This window comes from Gastrolobium bilobum, unplaced genomic scaffold, assembly GCF_033153095.1.
Source record: "Gastrolobium bilobum isolate Gb01-03AN ecotype WA unplaced genomic scaffold, APGP_CSIRO_Gbil_v1 utg24877, whole genome shotgun sequence".
NCBI lineage: Eukaryota > Viridiplantae > Streptophyta > Magnoliopsida > Fabales > Fabaceae > Gastrolobium > Gastrolobium bilobum.
Genome location: NW_026896071.1, coordinates 95,092 through 118,623, shown reverse-complemented (window position 1 = coordinate 118,623; position 23,532 = coordinate 95,092). Strand labels below are relative to the sequence as shown.

At 31.7% G+C, this 23,532-nt stretch overlaps 1 protein-coding gene across 1 annotated transcript; it reads left to right on the top strand.

Moving 5' to 3' along the window:
* Positions 1-14,172: 14,172 nt before the first annotated feature.
* On the top strand, positions 14,173-22,678 carry LOC133297649 (uncharacterized). The gene is made up of 12 exons (XM_061496818.1): positions 14,173-14,547; positions 14,804-15,007; positions 16,097-16,242; positions 16,819-17,087; positions 17,499-17,596; positions 17,995-18,142; positions 18,224-18,663; positions 19,515-20,029; positions 20,126-20,186; positions 20,308-20,586; positions 21,562-21,823; positions 22,338-22,678. The coding sequence occupies exons 1-12, from the start codon at positions 14,173-14,175 to the stop codon at positions 22,676-22,678; spliced, it is 3,138 nt and encodes a 1,045-aa protein (XP_061352802.1).
* Positions 22,679-23,532: the final 854 nt, after the last annotated feature.

Sequence of the window (23,532 nt, the reverse complement as noted above, 5' to 3'; positions counted from 1 at the left end):
TTAGTAAAATAATTGAAACAAAATAAGTTCTATCCAGGTCTAATGTATTTTTAATTTTAATGAAATTTAACGTATAAATTAATTAATAAATCATACTAAATTAATCTCTATCTCACTCATCTTTATGTTTTATTTATTAACTTAAGACAAAATAATATTCAATCTCATTCAAACATTAAAGCATTCCCACATCAAGCACACATTTTTAGTCTTGGTATAACTTATAAATTAGGAGAATGATCCGTTTATAAAAAAAAATTATAAATTTTTGTAAATTACACTATGTATTCTCGAGAGAATATAGTGTATCCTAATGTTCTCTCGGGAGAACATAATCTAGTTTATAAAAAAAAATTATAAATATAATTCTCCCCTATAAATTATTAGGTAAAGACATATATTTCTCTAACATGCCTAGGAAAGCTTATTTTATTAGACTTCAACGGTGCATAATATAAAAGTTTAAAAAATTTCATAATATTTAATTATTTACAAATAGAATAGGACAGTAATAATTGAATTTGTGACCACTTTATAATATAGGATCTCGTATCATATAAAAAATTATTTCAATTTAAAAGTTTACGTTATTAAGTAAAAATACATTAATGGTCTTATGGGAGTGTTTGGTATGAAGATTTTGATAGAATCTTTGGGAAAGTGATGTGGGGAAAATAGGTTTACCATGTTTGGTATGAGATAAGTTAAAAAATATCGGTATAAAATATTTTTCATGGATAATTTTTTCAACTGGACTTTGGCACAAAAAAAAAATGCAATTCAAAAGGTGATCTTTTTTTATCTAAGAACCAAGAATCTTGGTCTACCCTATAAGAAGTACATTTAAAAATCTTGGACACACACAACCCTATTATAAAAGGAATGGTTTAACAAATTTTCAAACATAATGGATATTTTTGTAATTTTATTTCATTTTCCCACATATATTTCACAACCAACCAAACATAGTATTAATATAATAACTCAATTTTTTTGACAAAAATTTTGTCCTACCAAACAACTTTTTGTAACTTGTCCAAGATAAAAAAAATCCTGCCATATTCTCTGTAACTTTTCTTTCTCAGTAAAAAAAATCTCTCATACCAAACCAAACACCTCTTATATGTTATATTATATTTATCTAAGATGATTCTTATTATCAGGACTTATCATACACATTATTTAAGCACCTATTATAAAAGACACATCATATTTTCATACAAAAAGTTGAACACATGATATCCAAGACATATGTTCGAGAAGCTTATCTGTTTCCTTTTTCCTCATGAAAAATACTCCATGTAGCATTGGTATTTAGATTTTATTTGAGGGTTTAGAAAGAAAGAGAAAGAAATGAATTTAAGGAAGAGAGAGAGGAAGGAAGGGAAATAAAAGATATTTTTTTCTCTTGTTTGAAAGTTAAAACCTCCCAAATTGAAAAAAATTTAATTTGAAGAACAATAAAAATTTTGGAGGATTTTGTGAAAATCTAAAAATTCTTCTCTTTATTTTTTTAAACTCACATATTAAGGAAGAGGTTAATAAAATCATTCTCTTCCTTCTCTCTCCCTCCTAAAACTAATTTTCGAACAAGCCCGATACTAATTATTTATAGAGTTCGTTTTTTCTGCCGTTAATGCAGATAAGTTATCTGCAGTAAGCCCAATACGATGTTATTTTGAAGCGAAAATCATGGTGTTTTTATAATTTTAATTTATTTTAGTATTTATAATTATAATTTTTTAATTTCACTCCTAAAATAACATTATTTTGAAAATAAATACAAATAACTTAGCTGCATTAACTGTAAAAATATTGATGTTGATATGTAAATCAATAATGCGCTCATTATTGATTGCACATTTAAATTTTATCAACGCACTTAAGAACAGTTGCGTATACCATTGTGAGCTTCCAAACCACTTATACCTCACGAAATGTACCATGATTGTGATCTTAGTATAGGGCGTGATGATAGATAGTGACAAATGACAATCTGATACGTGGTTTAATGTATTATCAAAAATTTAAATGCTAACTTTGCTATATTTGTAGAATTAGAATTTATGATGTTCAAGGAAGAGTTTACAAATTCTACTAAGAAACAAGAACTCAAAGTATAAAATGTTATCTTGATAAGATTCCCTTTTTTCAAAAATGTCTAATATTTACAAATGAAGTAAACCTATGTGGCCAGTGGGATTAGTTCACAATCACATGACTCGACCACATAAAAGTGGCCACTAGGCCTAAGTAGATGGGGATGGTAGCTATATATTGTCACGTGCGTCATAAGATTGGGGTTAGGGATCGTATCGCACGTGAGTGTACGGTGAGGAACGGATACTCGTGTCGTGCTGCTTCCCTGAGGTTTTTTTTTTTTTTTACCGACACGTGTCTGATGCAGTGGCCCATTCTTCAATATAATCTTAATGTATGGGACCCACTCCTTCTTGAGGTTCTCACCTACTCCGCAAACTACAACGCGGATTCATTGTTCTGTTCACATTGTATTTTTTGTTTGTTTGACCTCAATAAATTAAGTTTACAAAAAAGAAAACTTGTAAAGAGTATAATTATACATCTTTTTCTATTAAAATATAAAATAGTTAAATAAGTATTATCATTAAAAATGTTACTCTAGAAATATTTTAGATTGATATCTATGACTTTCTTTTTTATTTTTTGGCTGGCTTAGTTCATGTTTTTAGCCTCCCTTTTCAATTGCTTTTTTAGTAATAATATATTGAGTGTTTTCAATTAAAAATTCTATAAGCAAATTTAATTAAAATTAATAATTTTTTCTAAATATTTAATATTATTTAAATATTTTTATGATTGTATAGTATAAGCTTAGTAACTTTGGTTTTAAATTTAGATATTTGTTGTAAATTAAATTTTTTTTTTAAGTACTTTTTTTTTTGGTAAACTTTTGTCAGTAATTTTTACTAGTATTTTAAATCATACTACTGTTTTTATTTTAAACAAAAAATTGTTTTATCGCTATAAAAAATATGTAGATAATTTATCTATATTGAACCTAAAATGACGTCATTTTGAGGCAGAAATTAATATATTTTATAATTATAATTTATTTTAGGGTTATAATAGTCTTTTTTTATTACAATTTTTAAATTTTTTAACCAAAAATGATATCATTTTAAAAGCGAATATAGATAATTTATTTACATTTACTATATAAACATTACAGTCATAAAATATATAGTTAATGGAAGTTACTAATCTCATGTTGTTTGAGATAGTTCTCTTACGTGTGTGAGATAAATATGTGGGGTCCACACTTTAAAATAAAAGAAAAAAGAAAAAAAAACTGGCACAAAATTTGATGAGTGTATAACATGAGATAGTTATCTCCAATGACATAAGAAAAATATTTCCCATAATTAATACTACTAACACGATAAGATATTTTCATTTTCATTTATCGATATTATTGAAGAGAAAAATAATCGACAAACAGCTGATATATTTGATTTATTGGAAGCAGTGAGAATAATTGTACTTTCGTTATTATTGTTTTTATTAATCAAAATAATTTAACACTAGAACTATGTACAGAATAAACATAAAAATAAAAATTTAATTATTATGAATATTATGTACATGAAAAATAATATAAATGGAAAAGTTTTCCATAAAATCAAATATTAAACAATTATATCTTTATTTAATGATATAATAAATACTGACTTACTTTTAAATTTGAAGAATGAGAATAATTACTTGCTGATATTTGAATTCATAAATATGTTATAACTTCAAAGACAATCAAGTTATTTATAGCTAAAAATTGAAATGAATTTAAATATTAAAAAACTATAACATTTTATAAATGCCTCAGATTACATATAATATTTTATTTAAAATAATTATATTATTTAAATTAAATTATATTAAAAACAATATCTTGAAAGTTAGCTAAAAAATTACATCTATTTCAATAAATAAAATAAAAATATTAAAAAAAAATAATGTGAGGACAATTTGGAAATTAATCTCTAGGTTTGTACTATTATTAAAGGGGAAAAAAAAAAGCATTTCTATTGTATTGACGTGATTATATATTTATATATTACTCCAAGGCTCGAGTCTTCGGCGAAGATCACCTACCACCAATACTAGTAGATTGTTGCACGAAGACCAAATAAAAAAACAAGTTCCCTGCAAAAACAAATATCGAGAGATGAAGAAATACGAAAAGAGAAAGGAAAAAGTCAGAGAAAGTTAGCACATGGTGAAGAAAGTTGTTCACTAAAGAGACAACTTTTTTCTTTTTTCAAAAAACAAAAAAAAACGACAATTATTTATTTTTAATGAGTTCTTCAAATTGCGAAAGTATCTTATACTATGTGGGCGTATCCGCATGCTAAAGTATGTCATGCGGTACTGTTTATCGAAAACACCTCGTGGGTTAAATAATTTCAGTCAGACATGGTTACCACTTACGAATAAAGCTAGGTTTCTTTTCCATTTACTGAAAAATATAATGCTTCTTTTCTAGAAGAATTATGGCTTTCATATTACGTATTGTATTCTAGATATATATGTATTTAATTAATTTTTCTAATATTTTCTTACCATGAAAAACATTATTATTCTTTAGATTTATTATTATAAATTTAGATATTAAAGACATTAATGAATTAAAATTTATTTATGATAATATAAGCCTTTTAAAAAAGATTCTTAAAAAGTGCCATCAAATATAAAATATTGGACATTTATAGTACTTATGTTATATTAATTTCTCAATATTTTATCATACAAAAACAAATAATTACTCTTCATAAAAAAAAATTAATAATCTTATCCCGGAGGAGTGAAACTTATTAACTAATTTTTTTCTTGGCCACAACTCACAAGGTCAAATCCAACTCCTCACAAGTTAGGTGTAACTGGACGAGTGGGTTTTAGGTAAGGGAAAAAGTGGGTTGACTGTTGGTTGCACACTTTCAAATTATTAAATTTGAATATTTATTAAATAAGTAAATATAACAAATAAATAAATTGATATTTTAAATCCAGATTGCAAATTAATCATCAGCTCCTGCATCTATGAATTATATTTTGTTTTTTTTTTTCTAGATTTATCTATCATTCAAAATGATTTTGAGATATATTATCTATTTGTGAGTTATCTTATAATAATTATTATTTTTGAAGGAGGCTAGTGGTTCATGTCCATCGAAAGGCACGAAAGTCTACTATATATTCGGGCTATCATTTAGAGAAGATAATATAAGGGATCGACGTGTTCTTTTATTTTGGTATAAAATTTGACCCTTTTTTCCACTCCCTTTTAAAGTTGAAGCTTGTAAGCTGTACATGATTCTTGTTGCATCATACAAACGTCACGTATCTCCATTAAAACTCTCTTATAGGTCAATTTACAATATGCACTATCTAGTCTTAGTTACCAGTTACTTTAAATTAAGAATTGATTTTATTCATAAATAACTTCCTATATAATATCAGTACGATTCCATGAATTTTTATAACAAAGTATTCTCCTGCAAATAATACAATTATAGGGTTTTCACCCCAAGTCTATTACATAATACACCACCTCCCATATTGTCAACAGAACATCCAGCAGAGCATTACCATCAACCACTGCTTTGGGGTAGTATTTGGTTGAAAGTTTATTTTAGGATTGATGGGAAAGTGTAGGTGAATATTGAAAAATATCACGTTTGGTTCAGGTTTTTTCAAGAAATACTAGACAAATAGGATAGATGGGAAAATGACTTTTGTGTTGATTTTTGGATGAAATTCACTGTTACAGAATACCACTTGAGATGTGGTATTGTGAGATGACTGGAGAAGTGAAAAAACAAGTGCAAAGTTTCTCCCGAACATAGATTTTGCATATTTAAATAAATTTCCCTGGTAATATTTGGGTCAACCAAACAACTTTTTTTACATTTTCCTATCAAACTCACTTTCCAACCATTTTCCTATCAATTACATTTTCCTAGTAAAAAAAAATTTCTCACGAACCAAACACTACCTAGAAGATTCACAGAAGTTGATTCAAACCATTAGGTGACCCCACATAACAAGGAGAATTAATGATGAAATGTTTTAAGGATTTGTTTAGAGGAATTTTCTTTGACAATAGTAGGTACTTTATATTCTTCAAATCTTATAAGGAATTATTATTTCTTATGTTGCAGGATATAGTTTTATTTTCTATATATGCATACATAAAAGTACGTGAAACTTATATGAAACTATATAAAGAGAAGAGGAAAATAATTATAATATGAGTCTCACATACTTTTATATGTTTTATAATATGAGAAACTTTAATCCAGTATATATAAAACCCATGCTAAGATTACGTTGGCATTGACTTCTCTCGTGAAATATGTTACTTGGTTGTCTTCAAAGGACAGATTCCTTCATCGTTATATACAAGTTATTTCATTGCTAATGAGCTCACATTGCTCTTTGACATTAACAATATATATGATATTTATAAGTTATTTAATTATATAGCTGCGTCTATTCCTAACATCACATACTATATTTAATTATCAACCAAATAATTGATATTAATTAGTAAACCTTGCACGAACTTCGCCACATAAGGTCGCCCATTTAGTTGCCTCTTCTCTTCAAAACTACATTAAATTATAAGTTGTAAACTTCAACGAATCATTTTCTAAATCACAATGATCCATTTATTATGTTGATCATATCATTCCTCAAACCTGAGAAAAAAGAGGGGGTCATTCTCAAAAGAGTTGATAATTAATTCAATATTGTGGAGATTCTCAATTTTACACATTTAGAAAAAACTTCACATTTTGCCGCATTAAACCCGTCCTTATTTTTCATCTGGTTTTGGCATAAACTTTGAGGAATTATTAATTGTTTTAAAAAATGGGTAATCTTCCATTATGGTTGAACGCAATTTTTGGGGCCTGTTTACAACTCTACGTCATAGTGACCATATAAAAAGAGTTTTTTTTTATAAAAAATAAAATAGCTGTTATTTCTACTCTTGGTGACGAAAGTGATGTTGAAAGGATGAGCAAGACAAACACACCGATCTAATATATAGAGTCTAACTAACGTTTTATAAACGATAAGTGAAAGCAATTGGCTGGCTAACAGTCCAATGACTTCTATTCTTTGGCACCAAGTGCCAATTTCCCTTCTTGCATTCAAACTCCTCGTTATCATTTATGGATATATATATATATATATATATATATATATATATATATATATATATATATAATATATATATATATACGAAAAGTTATGTTACTACCAAGTTATGTTACTACCATATTACTACCAATCAATCTCACCGTTAGATCGATTATGTTGATCAAACGGTTATATTTATTTTAATCTTTGTATGGTTATGATTTTCCATATTTAAAGTGAAAACATTAAATATGAGAAATCATAATCATACAAAGGTGGAAATAAATATGAAGTATTAAATTTAGAAAATCATGACCATACAAAGATAAAAATAGATATAATCGTTGGATCAACATATAATCGATCTAACGATAAGATTGATTGATAGTAACTTAGTAGTAACACAACTTAATTATTACAATATCCTTCCGCGTATACTTCTAAGGCACCAATATAGTCAAGCACATGCCTTTCCAATATTTAGCTTCACCTTTTTAAAACAGACCCTTCATGCTAAGTTCCACAAAACTTCGACTTTTTTGGTGAGAGAAACAAATTTAGCCAACTATTAAACGTAATTGCCTCTCAATCTTTTATTATTAAGTCAACATAGAGAATGACGCCATGAAATAACAGTAGCATAGAACTAAAGCTAAAGCAGTACCATACATTATCATATCTTTGTCACTAACTAATTAAAATGAAAATGAATCATCTCATGTATCATTTATAATATTATCATGTCACGTGAAAAAATATTAACTATTCATAGATAAATCATTAATGGTTATTTTTTGTTTTTCTCTCTTTTATCTTTCATTAGCGTTGAATTATTAATGAATACTTAAGATCCACTTACATGATTTGATTATGTTAAATTACACACACAAAATTCATTCCTGACCATAATATAGTAAATAGCCATTTACATTTTCTTATGTGGAAAAGGAACCCAGTTTCGTTCTATTTGGATATACAAGATAAAATCTGGTATCAAAAAGATGATTTTGATTATTCACAATCAGTGCCTTTAAATATACATCATATTGTCAACTTAACTGTTGCCTAGCCAACTATCTTATAATTAAGCTAACAATATAATTAGACTGACACTATCCTATAATTAAGCTGACAATTAATTAGTATGCAATGCAGATTAATTCTAATCCTGACAATGCATACTAATTATTCCAATCCTATCATTATCACATTATGTATATATTTACATTATGGATATATTTATTGAAAGCACCAAAATGCTTTGTTCTTGTAAACCTAGTCGATGCCAGATCTTGGAGGTGAGAGGGGAAAATTGCAGTAGATGACGGGTTTCACCTGGCGTTAGCTCGAGGCCTAAAATATGTGGCAACCGGTGCCAATTTGGCAATTGCAGGCTTCGGTTTTTTGTGTAGCTACAATCTAGGGACACTGTACCAATGTGCCACGCTTTGGCAAACAAATGACCAAAATGCCACGCGAACAGTAAAATTTCTCAAACTGCCACGCGGGCTAATTCGCTACATAGTGTAGCGAATTACGTTTGCAAATAATTCGCTACACTGTGCAGCGAATTATGCCAGGTCAGATTGCCCCGTCAGCAAGAATGCCACGTGTCATCCCAGGAGTAATTCGCTGGGGTATATAGCGAATTACTCCCAACGGAAACCTGCTGCACAACAGCATGCTGGACACGTGTCAATCATACACAAATTCGCTAGACACCCCAGCGAACTTCCCTCAAAATTTTTCTATAAATCCCCTCCGCCCCCCACCCCTACCGCACCTCTCCATCCTCACCCTTCTCTCTCAAAGTGTGGTCTCTCTCTCTAAAGGTTAGTTTTATTTTTTCTTTAGTTGTTTTTGTTTTAAAATTTTATTTAAGTTATTATTTAATGTTTAGTAGTAGTTAATGTAGTTATTTGGGTTAGTGTTTTTGTTTGATTAGTTTATGTTGTTTCAATATTGTATTTAATTTATTATTTAATGTTTAATAGTAGTTAGTATAGATTTTTGAAACATTAGGTTAGTTAATGTAGTTATTTGGGTTAGTTTTGGTTGAATCCATTTTATTTAATGTATTATTTAATGCATTATTTAATGTTTGATGTTAGTTAGTGTAGATATTTTAAACATTAGGTTAGTTAATGTAGATATTTCAAACATTAAGTTAGTTAAAGTATTATTTAAGGTACATTCTCTTTCATATAAAGTTAAGTTAGTTTAGTTTTATATTTATGCTATTAAAAATTTTCCTATAATCTGAATTAAGTTTTATCTACGGAAATGTTCATGCTCTTAAAAATTTCCCTATAAATTTAATTTTATAATTATGGTTTTATAATTTTGTAATATAATTTAATGTTAATATAATTTATTTTCTTTTTTGATTAGGCTTTAATAATTTTATAATATTAGTTAGTGTTGATTTTTTAAATGTTAGGTTAGAAATTTGTTAATTTATTTAAAGCATAATCTTCAATTAGTTGTAAACTTTTCAATTGTTTTTTTTTGTATTTATTTAGGGTTATATTAATGTATTTTTAGTTTTTGATTATAATTTGGGTTAATAATTTATGTTAATAGTGTACATAATATTATAACATTTACGTAAGTCATAAATAAATATAATTTTGTTTTCATTGTTGTGCATTATAATTTGGGAAATATTAGGTGGTATGTTGTTTGTGGACACTGCCTCCAGCTTCGTCCCTGCGAAATATTTATTATTTTGATGATTTCCAGCAATGTGGGACGTATAGTTGGGGCTCTGTAGTTCTTGCACTCTTATATAAGGAGTTATGCAAAGTGACTGACAGGAGACGTTCAGATATGGGTGGTTGTGCACTGTTACTGCAGTTATGGGTCTGGACCAGGTTCCCGACTATCTCTCCTCCACTCCCTGAGGTCATCGATGAGTATGCCATTTATGGAGCGAGGTATGTATCCTTTGACTATGTCACTTGTTCCTCTTTTCGTTCTTGAAATTGTTTATATTGTTGTTTGTAATATAATATATTATCATAAATGCAGGTTTAACATTTATGATCAGCGCTAGACTGTGTTTAATCACATTCGCAGGTACCGCCATCATATAGACGTTATGCGTAGACGACAGTGTCGTTGGAGACCATACCTGGGCGTGACCCATAATGTACCTCCTGCAGACACTGCCCGCAGATGGATTTCAGTTTGTCCACTCGTTTGTTATCAGATCGTTGTGTACCAGCAGCTCGATAGAGTTCTTCGGCAATTTGGTTTTCAGCAGCCTATTCCTGAAGCTCCAATTAATTGTCTTGAGCTGTTGACACTTAGCATTACCGGTAAGACAGATGTCGATTGGAGGGAACGACATGGATTCTACATTGCGCAGTGGGAGGACAGGGATTCTTTGGTTCTTCAGGATCTTTTGCCTTTCGCGCATGGCGATCACGGCCCCCTAGCGAATTCGCTACATGAGGTTCTACTTTATGCAACATAATTCGCTATGCCCCCTAGCGAATTACTAGGGGGCTGACAACTGTCCATTATCAATCACAGTGGTCCCTATTTCGCTATGAGTCATGGCAAAATTAGTACATAATTCGCTAGGCAGTACAGCGAATTATGAGGGTATTGACACGTGTCCTGAAAATGACTGGACAGGACTGGAAAACTGACACATAATTCGCTGCAAGGTACAACGAATTACAGGAGTTGTGACACGTGTCCGACAAGAGCCTGCCATGAATGACTCCTTCTCACTGTAATTCGCTACATACCCAGCGAATTACTCCTGGGATGACACGTGGCATTCTTGCTGACGGGGCAATCTGACCTGGCATAATTCGCTGCACAATGTAACGAATTATTTGCAAACGTAATTCGCTACACTGTGTAGCGAATTAGCCCGCGTGACAGTTTGGAAAATTTTACTGTTCGCGTGGCATTTTGGTCATTTGTTTGCCAAAGCGTGGCACATTGGTCACTGTCCCTACAATCTATGTAGCTTGATGGCCAATGTTTCACAATTCATAGAATCTTCTTCATTGGTCGGCTTCAAGCGGTGTCTGTTTTGTTTTCGCAATTGTAAAAATATTATATAGGGATCAATCTTTCTCATATTATAGGAGATAATTTTATCTTATATATATACATAAAAATGTGTGAATCTATTTTTTTTTTCTCTCTTCTTTTCACAAAGACCCACATGGATCTAGAATATAAAATTATCTCTTGCAATATAAGAAACATTGATCTTTCTTACATAATAGGGTGTTATTAATATCATGTAAAAAGAGATAAGTTATCTCGTATGATAAAGACAAACTTGTAGGCCCACTATCTGTAAAAGATAAAATAAAATAACTCACGAGATCATCATTTTTATTAGTATAAAAAAGAGAACTTATCTTCTTTAACATAAAAAAAAATGTTTTCCCTATATAATATCGTTACATTGTCAACTTAATTAGTTTACTAGGACAAATTCAAAATTCTTTATTTATTCAACTTTAACACACTTTTTTTAAAGAGAATTACATTTATTCAAGCAACCGTAAGAGACAAAAATCTTCAACGTCTATAGCAAAGAACATCAACAACTTAAAATAAGCGTAGGTTTGGTTCCCTCCCTAGAAAAAAGATAACAACAAATAGATAGATTATAGTTTATTTTATTTTTGATTAAACTGCGGATTATTCACTTGATATGACTCGTAATCACTTTGGTTTGTGATTTAAAAAGTGAATATGTAATCATGGCATTTCCTTTGTTACCATATAATTCGTATAACTAACAAGCACATTAATATTTGCCACGTGCATGCGATAATATAAAATATAACTAATATGTTATAAATAATAAAAAGTTAATTAATTATAATTTTCAAAAAGAAAATGGGATTAATATTATATTTTGCTTAAAAATAAATAGATGCTTCTTAACAATAATTTTGTGTAATGAAGTGTTATTTAAAAACATATAATTTATCAATTTTGAAGTAAAGAAATTGTTCTAATGATTGAGTAAAAAATTAACGTCTATTGATCAAGAAATTGTTTGCATTAAAAACTTCCTTTATGTATTTATAAGTCTGTTTTTTTTATAAATACAGGTTTTTAAGACAAACACAAGAAAATATATGAATTTATAAACAATTCATATGACATTAATAATAAAACTTTTTAATGGATATACAGAAATTGCATATTGATAAAGCATTAAATTATGGAAAGAATGTTTGTCTTTATAAAGGACATACAGTGATACAGTTATGTTATTTTGAGTGAGAGAAAAACATAAATTAATATTTTTATTTAAAATTTAAATTAAAAAAATCACCCACTTTATTTTTCATAATTTTTATTATTCGTGATTTTCTTTTATCTAAAATGACACAATTTTATAACAGGACAAATATAAAATCCTTAAACTATTACTGAAAAAAAAAAACATTATACTATCATCGTGTCGAAGTTCGTATACTTGTTTGATTTCTCCTCTAGTGTGTTCAACGAACTCTCCATTTATAACGAGTAGGCCAATTAAATCTTTGAAAAAAAAAAAGTAGTGAATTTTATTACTAGAAATTTAAAATGGAAAAAATGTTTGTCCTTCTATAGGATATAATTTTGTGTCATTTTAAATTTTAACTGTTGATTTTCGTCAATTAACGGTTGATATTTATTGGGTTTTATAGCGAACTATTAATTAATTAATAAGTTTGACCAAATAAATCCTAACCGTTGATTGACGGATTATGATCTAAAATGACACAAAGTTATATCCTTTAAAAGAACAAACATTTTTCCCATTTAAAATAAAAAGAACAAAATTAAAGCACCAAAAAGAACAAAATAAAAATATTATCCGGGAAGTTTAAGATAAATTCAAATATATTAATAGAAAATATTCTGCAGATAAGTTATCTGCATTTATTTTCAAAATAACGTCGTTTTAGGATTGAAATATTTAAAAATTATAATTATAAAGACTAAAATAACCCTGAAATAAATTAAAATTACAAAAACATCATGATTTCCGCTCCAAAACGATGTAATATTAGGCTTACTGCAGATAATTTATCTGTAGTAACTGCAAAAAAAAGAGAATCCATAAATTAAACTGTTATAGATGTTTGATTTGAGACAGTGAATGAAGTTAAAATGAATTAATTCAAAATGTGAAAATAAACAAGTAGGTGAGAAAAATTATTACTTTTCATTTTATATTATATCGTGATACCTTGTATTATGTTAACGTACGTTAGTTGCATTTATACTTTCCATTTTGCAATCATGTCGATTTAACCTTAATAAGCTATTTCCAATTATGTTACAATGGCAATTCATTATGGTGACTTAAATTAAATATTTATCCATAAACTTATTTAATTTTGGGAGAAGTTATACTTACTACCTCTTTTTCTTACTATCATATCTTAATCGTTAATTTCCGTCGATCTAACAATTATAATTTATTAGAAATTAATAATTAATTAATAAGTATGATCATTAAAATTTGATAATAAGAGATAATAAAAAAGAGAGTAATAACTATGAAAAAAGTGTTTGTCATTTTAAATGATACAACTTATATCTTTTCACTCTCACAAAGAGATGAGACCCACACTTTTATTTTTTTTTGTCCACTCTCTCTCCTCCTTTATCTATCTCTTTCTCTCACTTAAAATAACACAACTTTACATCCTTTAAAATTATACACACTTTTCCCAATAACTATATCCTCTCCTATTAATCTTTAGAAGTCAAATTCTAAATTAGCATAAAAGATTATTTTCTGGAGAAAAAATGATTAAGGCCATAAAATTTAAAACCACCACGGCCCATAATGATTCAGGCCCAAAACCACTGAATAACTCTAACTCCCGCTCAAGTATTCAAAAATCAAAAGAAAACATCAGATTGAGATTCGCTTACAGAATTCACTGACTCCACCTTCACTACCTTCACCACCATCACCATTTAAGAGAGAGAGAGAGAGAGAGAGGCATGGAAGACAACAACACAGAACAGGATAAGCGATTGACGCTGAAAATCGCATCGATTCTCGACGAGGCTCGAACTTCATACGCAACGCACAACCGAAAGCTCAAGGAACTATCACTCCTCCGATCCAAATCCCCTTCCCTGTTGCAGTTCTTCTCCGCCTTCTCCAAAGCCCTAACTCCTCTCTTTGACTTCCAGAGGCGCCTCGCCTCCGCTGACCGCGTCGTCTCCTTCGTCTCCGCCTTCGCCGCCGCTCGAGACACTGCCGATGCCTCCATTTCCGATGAGTTTCTCGAGCACTTCCTCAGGTTCCTCCTGGTTGCCGCCGTGGCATCCAACAAGACCGCCAGGTTCCGAGCCTGCCAGATCGTTTCCGAGGTAACCGATTCTCCGAATTTGGTCCTACGGAGCTTAATGCAACTTTTTGAACTGCTTTTCTTTTCAATATAAAATGCAAATTCACGGTTTACAATTACATAGAAAATGAGTATACTGTAATATTTGGAACTACATTTAATTTCTCCAACTGTGGTGTCTATTCATTGTTTGGATTGAAAAATTACTTATGATTGATAAATCTTTTCGCTACCTTTTTTTTTTAATTTTAGTTTGATTGAAATTCATTGATTTGTAGATAATATTGCGGTTACCAGACGATGCAGAAGTGAGCAATGACCTATGGGATGAGGTGATAGAATGTATGAAGGTGAGGGTAGGAGACAAGATACCTGCGGTGCGTACTTTCGCGGTTAGGGCGCTTTCACGCTTTGTGAATGACTCTGTGAATAGTGACATCCTTGATTTGTTTCTTGAGATGCTTCCCTTGGAGCAGAATGCGGTGAGTGTCCCAATTGGATCGAGTGAATGTATTTTTCCATGCCTGTGTATCAATTGTGCTGTTTTGTCTTTAGGGTTTTTAATATAGGGGTTTGCATCTATCATGTCACATGCCACAAATTTTTTTCCTACAGACAACATTTTGTGGGACCCTCACTTTTTGAAGCAAAAAATAAATAAATTAAGACACGCAAAACGAATCTCTATAACATTACACAATCATTTTTCCTACAACATAACTCTTATAAAACCCTTTAATATATTAGGTTAGATACAAGTTCATCTGAGGGTTTGAGGTGAAAGCACTACGTTCTGTTGGCCATTAACTTCTCATATTAGCATGGCTTTGCATTGTAATATGACCTTGGTCACATGATTATTGCAGAGACTTCCCCTGCACCTTATGATTATTCTGGGTTCATAAAATCTTAATATCCGGTTACTATAAAAGTTTGCCTAAAAGGATATATCTTCCGATATTGAGTAAAGCACGTGTTGTTTATTTATTTGCTTAAAACCATATACTGGTGTGTTTAACCTCACCGGTTTAATTTTTCTTTTTAATCTAGTTACTGAGTAAAGAGAATAAAGGAAAGGGGGAGAAAAGTGAGAGATGAGAGAGAAAAAAATTTCTGAATACTTGTATTATTCAGGCTTGACTACTCTAAACATGTAGTAACCAATTTATAGATACAAGAAAGCTTCCTTGAGAAGCTCGGAGCAAGAACAGAAAAATAGGATCAACCACACCTGATCATAGCTTCTATAGCAGAAACCTAACAGCCATAACAGACCTCGTAACTGTCTAACTAATTAAACTAACTAGTTAACTGTATATTAAGTATCTTATAGACTTGGTTGCAGTGAATACCAGCCTAGCACTGAAGATACATACAAGTCCAGTAAAGTACATGAAAAATACCTTCCATTCTCCAATACGGCAATACCGACTCTTAAGCTTATGTATTGTCTTTTAATGGCTCATGGAAAATATCTCCATGAAGCATTTTACGATTACTGATATATCTTAATGCTACATATGTATGCAAAGAAGTAGTATTCCTGTTATTAATTTTGGTGAAGTGTGCAGGACGTTCGTAAAATGATCGTGTTATCTTTGCCACCTTCTAGTGCAACCTCTCAAGTTATTATTGATTGTACGTTGGATGTGAGTGAATCTGTACGCAAAGCAGCATACTGTGTTCTAGCTAATAAATTTCCTCTTCAAAGCTTAAGGTAAAACGTTGTATAGTAAGAATTATAATTCTATCTCTGTTGTTCCACATTGTGCTATTTGAGTGAATCCCTTAGGATTTGGATCGTCTAATGTGCAGGGGTTCACTTATAGAGTAAAGTGCCAGTAGCAACTGTCGAAAAAATTAAATCCATGGTCTAGATTTTTATAAATGCAAGGGCATGTATATTGGATATTAAATCATGGATATGTGATAATAGTTCCATTGATTTTCTCATTAGTGGTTATGGTTTCTATTTTACTCTCTCTAAAGTGCCCACTCCAATTTAGAGGATCCCAATCCTTTCTTCGATTTTAACAAGAATAATATTTTCAATTCCTATCTGCATGCCTCTTCTGAAACCTTTCATCTGTTGTTGTTATAGTAATAAATTGTAATTTGTATAATTTGTCTTCCTTGTTTGTCTTTTTTATTTGAAAATTGTTTTGTTATAATATCCTTTAGTTACCGTTGCCAAGGGTGGATATCCTATTATGATTGCTACCTTCTTAAACATTTTTTCCAGAATAAGTATCCTTTTCTAACATTTTCTCTTTCATTTTCCTGGTTTTTGTAGCATTAAGCTCAGGACAGTTATTATTCGGAGAGGACTTGCTGACCGATCTGTTGCAGTCTCAAAGGAGAGTTTTAAACTATTGAAAGATGAATGGCTTATAAAGTGCTGTAATGGCGATCCTTTACAACTTTTAAAGTATCTAGATGTTGAAACTTACGAATCAGTGAGCGAGTCTGTCATGGGGACACTTCTCAAAGCTGGTTTAGTAAAACTACAAAATGGTGGAAGTATCCAGCAGTACATATCATCAAGCACTGATACAGGAGAAGGTTAGCTAAGCTTTTTAAAGTTTAAATTGTTTTATTTGTTTTCACATTAAGTGTTGTTACATGTTGCTTGGTTAAATCTTTCAAAAACAAATTTAAAATCTAGTTTTGATGTATCTTTTTTTTATGTTGCAAAATACATGACTAATTTTTTATATAAGTTAACATTTGACTATTTCATAGGCATGAGTTCAAATATCTTTGGAAAATATTCATACAAATGGTTTGGTGGGTCAAATATATAGTAGCCAAGGCTGTGCCCCTGCACTATCTTGCACTTCTACATCTTCAGACATTTTCTTGCTTCCTTGAATTTAGTTTCTTGAATGTCATTATGAGAACCTACTCATTTTATTTTAACTGCTAGGCAGAAAGTTGTGTATCATATTTTATTGTTTTTCATATTAATTGTAGGGGACTCAGTGCATTGCCCACCAAGCATTCAGCTGATGGAAGCAGAGGCTGCTCTTTATTGGAGAGCTGTATGCAAACATTTGCAGTCAGAAGCACATGTGAGTTAAAAGGAATATATCCATTTTTCATATTTATTTATCTGTATAAGTGCAACACAAGATCTTTATAAGTTAGTATCTTGGTATGCTTTGAATAAATTTCTGGTAGTTTTTCTTATTTACGAAGGAAAAAGGAACAAGTTGCTGACACTCATAACAACTAATCTCTGTGCATCTGTAGCTCTGCTAGCGTATTAATGCATATATCTTACTGGTAGCTAAAAATTGTTGTTAAGAAATCATGAAATCAGAATTCTTTATTGCTTGTCAAATTCTTGCTTGCTGGTTTTATCTCGTGTATATCTTTTACTTTTTGGAATCTAATTATTGAAGTACTATTATAGGTCTTCCTTTTTTCTTTTCCAAACCACTAAGGAGTATGATTTTTCCCCCAATAGGCCAAAGGTTCTGATGCTGCGGCCACAACGGGCACTGAAGCAGAAGTATATGCAGCAGAAGCATCAGATAAAAATGACCTTCTAGAAAAAATTCTTCCTGCTACAGTTGATGAATATATAGAGTTGGTCAGAGCTCATATCAATGCTGGTGAGTATAAGTTTATATGGATAATGCTGGTACACCTAATTCCTTAATACATACGTAAGTAGTCTTTTCCATTATCTGCAGGATCAAACCATCGCTTTGCATGCCGGCAGCTGCTTTTGCTTGGAGTCATGTTTGATTTTTCTGACGCTACAAATAGAAGGGCTGCTAGTGCATTTCTGCACGAGCTGATTTGCAGGCCTCCCGAGCATGAGGTTGATAATGTAGGGAATGTGCTTGTCATTGGAGATGGATTGAGTTTTGGTGGAGACAATGATTGGGCTGAAGCCGTAGCCCGGTTGGGAAGGAAAGTCCATGCTGCTCCAGGTGAATTTGAAGAAGTTATTCTTGCAATTATTGAAGAGCTAGCTCAACCTTGCAGGGAGAGAACAGCAGATTATGTGCAGTGGATACACAGCCTTTCTCTTACTGGCCTTTTGCTGAAAAATGCAAAGTCATTGCACTTTCTTCAGGGCAAGGCTATTGAACCAGATGAACTACTCCAATCTTTATTACTTCCTGGGGTAATAAATTGTTGCATATCTCCCTATTGTTTCAGCTAACTATGTCTATTAAATAATAAGCCTGCTACAGTAATATATTTATTTAAGTTTATGATGATATTTTAGGCATGTTTGTGCTAATTTATAAAACAGGAAATGGTTCTTGCATCATCATAATCAAGAATTAAAATGGTGCAAAACCTTAGAAAGATATGATGTGTAACTATAGATATATTATAAAAGTAAATATACGAATCTATCCAATCTTGAAAAATTATTGGAGAATTATTCATTGATGCAATTCCTCAATTCCTTACAGCTGAATGAACTATGACAACTATACTAAATATTGTTATGAATGTTAGAGATATATAAAACCATTAATGTAACCTTACCCAACGTCTTAAGGTTTTGGGTTGAATTGGTTCTTTACATGGTATCAGAGCCTTATGTCTCGAGTTCGATCCTCACCGCCCCCCACTTTCTCTTATGGAATTTCTTAACACAGGTAGGTGGGCTTGTGTATTGTCCACTCTTCAAGCCTAGTGGGCTCTCATGTGAGGGGGCGTGTTAGAGATATATAAAACCATTAATGTAACCTCATCCAACGCTTTAAGGTTTTGGGTTGAATTGGTTCTTTACAATGAAGTTCACTAAATTATAAAGAAAACTAAGAAATGATGGATATTCTATATATACATATACCTTAAATGTACGTTTCATGAATGTATTCTTGGAAGGTATTAACTTTCTAGTGAGCAATGTCTTGCTATTTAGAAAATGGCTTCGGGGCCAAATCAATTATAGTGGTAGATCTTGTTTGAGGGCATTGTTTCCCAACTATTTACTGATGTGGACAATGAAATGCACAGGCGAAACAATCTCACTTGGATGTGCAAAGGATTGCCCTCAGATGTCTTGGCCTTTTTGGGCTTTTGGAGAGAAAACCAAGTGCAGAACTTTTGAAACAGCTGAGGATGTCATATATTAAAGGGCCACATTCAATTAGTATAGAGGCATGTAAAGCATTAATTGATCTTTGTATGTGGCATGGCCCTCAAGAAGTTGACAGGGTGTTAAAGCACAATATTCCATGCCAAATGAACTGTGACAAGAAGAGTTTTAGTCCTGTGGACTTCTCTGATTCAGAAGGGAATTCAGATGTTGAAATGCTTGATATCTTATATGGTGGCTTTCAAAACAGTTACTGGGCTAGTCCTTTAACTAACACTGAAGATGAGTGCATTTATGCTGTACTTGGAGAGGGGTTTGCAAAAATTCTTCTCCTAAGCGACAAGTATCCAAGCATACCGGCTTGTTTGCATCCTGTGCTTTTATCTAAGCTCATTTACTTGTATTTCAGCGACGTGTCGGAACACCTGCACAGGTGGTATCTCTTTGTCTATCTCTCCCCCCTCACGTTTTTACTATTCTTGGCCTGTATTGTAGCTAATTGACATTGAACCTGACACTCATTGGCCAGGTTGAAGCAATGCTTATCTGTTTTCTTTGAGCACTACCCATGTCTCTCAGCCAATCATAAGGCAAGCATCGCTGATATCATATTTTCTGTGTAATTCATCATTCTTAATATTTACTTTATACTTATTTGAATGTCATATAAAATGTCCTAATCGTTGTTTTTTTTTCCAAATTTAAATATAGAGATGCATATTGAAGGCTTTCATTCCCGTAATGCGTTCAATGTGGCCTGGAATTTTTGGCAATGCTGGGGGTTCTTCGTTTGTGGTGTCTCAGATGCGTAAGCGTGCTGTTCAAGCTTCACGTTTTATGCTGCAGATGGTGCAGGTTCCTTTGTACATTAAAGAGACTCAACCAGAGTGTGAAAACCCTAGTACAGAACAGCCACAAGTCATAGATAGTTGTGAAGAAGTTCCATTTGAGTATGGTGAGGAGGGGCTTGCATTACGCATAGCCATAGAGGTAACCATCCGCAAATTTGTACTTAGTTAAAGATATGCTAAAACTTGCTCTTTCTGTTCTCCTAGTATAATAATCTAAGGCTGCACCTTTGTATGAATTGATACATGGTCGTGGTAGTCCTTACAGTTCTGCATTATTTACTTGTTTTAATGCTTTTATGTTGTTTACTTATTGTTCTTTTTCGTCAATGTTGACACGGACCTTAAAATATATCTGCATTATATGGTTGCAGAAAGTGCTTTTTTTATTTTTTAAAAATTTATAGAGATTAACTTATTTTAAACTTGTGCTATAGTTTAATGAAAATTTTACGTTAGTCATGTTTGTAATCCTGCTGCTTGATTTGTTGTTTATTTTTATGTCTTAGTTCCTGCATTGCATAATTAGTTGTATTTGATCTGGACTCTTGGATTTTGGACTATATTATTGTTGTCAATAAAATCACTTGTGACCTTAATTTTTTTTAGAAACTACAGCTAGTCATTCAATTGTAGTAGAAAATTTTCAGTGGATACCCGATTGGAGGTGAGACATATAATATTAAAATTAAAAGTGGGCGAAAATTGTCTTAAAAATAAAATAATGAGCGATTTTTTGCTCTAAGCTTGGAAATTTGTCAAACTTTCGGAAACTAGTAAGTATGAAACTTCTAATGAAGCTCTTGCGTAACCTACAAGTAACAACTACGTGCATAATAATTTTTTAAAATAATCCCAAGTAATTTTGGTTTCACCTGTGTGCTCATTGATGCTTGAGATACAATTACCACCAATATTGCCTAAAGCTAGGGACGTCACTTGGAAACAATAACCAAAGTTAATTATAATAATGTAGTGAAGGAAAAACTATCACTTAATGAAATGGCGTAATTCATATCAGATGGCTAAGTAAAAATATTGCATGATTCAAATTTAATTAATGGTTTTTGTTGCTCTTTTTCTTTTTTGCTTCTTACCGTCTGCTTATTTTGTTAAGGTGGCAAGTTTTCATTCGAAGAAAACAGCTGCTGAGAAGTCATATGTGTCGGCATTATGTAGAGTACTTGTCTTGCTTCGTTTTCGGTTATCAGAACAAGGGCCAGTAAAATTTATGAGGAGGCTTTTATGTCACATAGTTGAATGTGTATCTTCGGACAAGGATCTTGTTAAAGAATTGAAACGCATGGCTGAACTTCTTACGACAGTAGATAGGCAACCAGATCAGGAGTTGTCGCAAGATGAACTTAATCTCATTTTGGGTAATGCTTTATTTTTCTCTCCTAAGATGTCTTAAATGATAAAATGCCTATCCTTTGGCTCTTTTCTTTTGTCATCTGACAGAGTCCTCAAATGGCGAGCAGGCATTGTACTGACTCTAGGTACTGCAGCTGCTGCTGTTGTTGTTATTATTATTATTATTATTATGATGATGTGGCATGGGGTTGTTCAAGCAAGCAAAATGAATCTGCTATCTTTAAAATCAGTAACATGAAAGATCACTGATTCAGGCTACCTGTTTTACCTTTTGCTTTCACCTACCACGACACAATATTTGACTAGTACAACTGATAAAGTAATGCATATTAACTATAGTTGTTAGCAAGGCAATTTCAATCTTAATCTTAAGATATCATTTATATTCGTCATTTGCCTATTGGATATCTTATCACACCAAGGGCTTTGTGCAAGTTAGTTTTACTGGTCTTTTTTTGGATCCCCTGGAATATATTTTTTACTGCTAACATGTTCCATCTGCCACCTTATTTATTGAAGGGAAGTTGGAACTTGAGTTCAACCTGGACTTGGTTGGTTCTGTTGCAATGCCACAAACACCAGCTGCACACCCAACCAGATCTACACGTTCTAGGAGAAAGGTAAGGGTTGCGGAAGATAGTTCCGATGAAGGTTCACCTGCTTCTGTAGTTCCAACCACCCATCATACCGTAAATAGTCGCTCACAGAGAGCAAGCAAAACTGCAGCAATGAGCAAGATTTCTGCCTGTAGATCACTGAAAATTGATGAAATTGAAGAGCTAGACGAAGAAGACTCTGATGTACCATCTGAAGATTCTGATGTGACATCTGAAGATTCTGATGAGAACTTAAATATGTAGTTGACATGATACATGTAGTGGTCGTTGCTTTTTTATTTTCTTAACCCGTCTATGTTGTTGTATTTTGTGATTATTTAGATTGCAGGTTTTGTACAGAAGAGTGCATCCAGCTTGCATTTACTCGTGAGTCGTAGTGTAGTAGTCTGTATTGAGTTGAAGTGACTGTAATTCTTGTGTTTAGCAATTGCTGGCGACTCCGTTGTCAATCTCCTATCCCTTATTAGTACTGTATTGGAACACCTTATTGTATATATCAAATGTTCATTAGTAGTTGGAAGTTAGAAAAATAGACTAGATCTGTCTGAAGCGATTGCTTGAGCAATAATGTACTACTGTTTCATGCTTGATTTGTATATTTATGATCTTTCTAAGAAATAAAGTATACTTAAACAGTTAAGATTATGTGGATTGGGCGCATGTATCTTGCTGGGGAAGATAAAAGGTTTAGCTGTACTTCATAAAAGACTTGAAAACTAATGCGCTCGTTATCTAGAGAGCTGAACGTACTAAGTTTGCTGCCACGTTTATGTGAGTAGAATTCCTTCATTTTATAGTTGGTAAAAATGATCCAAGTTTTTAAGTTTGTCAGATAATTCGTAGATGTAGATCCTTGCAAGCATAGTATGCTGCCTGCTGGCTTGATGACTAACGTATTAAGAGAAAATATGCTTACATATACGGGCTAGATGTAAGTAGTTCAGTTTGTAGTTAAACTCTAGTATCTCAAGAGAAAGAGGATAAAACAAAGTTAAGGATAGGAATAATCAACTTGTAGAAGGCAATTATGTTGGCATGATTAGAGTGTAATTGCATATGTATTTGAGGCCTTGCTAATTACTCTGCGTTGAGTTTAA

Bases quoted from the DNA above. Each gene is read 5' to 3' on its own strand.
- LOC133297649 (XM_061496818.1), top strand. From the start codon at position 14,173: ATGGAAGACAACAACACAGAACAGGATAAGCGATTGACGCTGAAAATC. The intron at 17,088-17,498 runs GTTAGCTAAGCT...TATTAATTGTAG, and splicing joins AAGCACTGATACAGGAGAAG to GGGACTCAGTGCATTGCCCA. The intron at 20,187-20,307 runs GCAAGCATCGCT...ATTTAAATATAG, and splicing joins GTCTCTCAGCCAATCATAAG to AGATGCATATTGAAGGCTTT.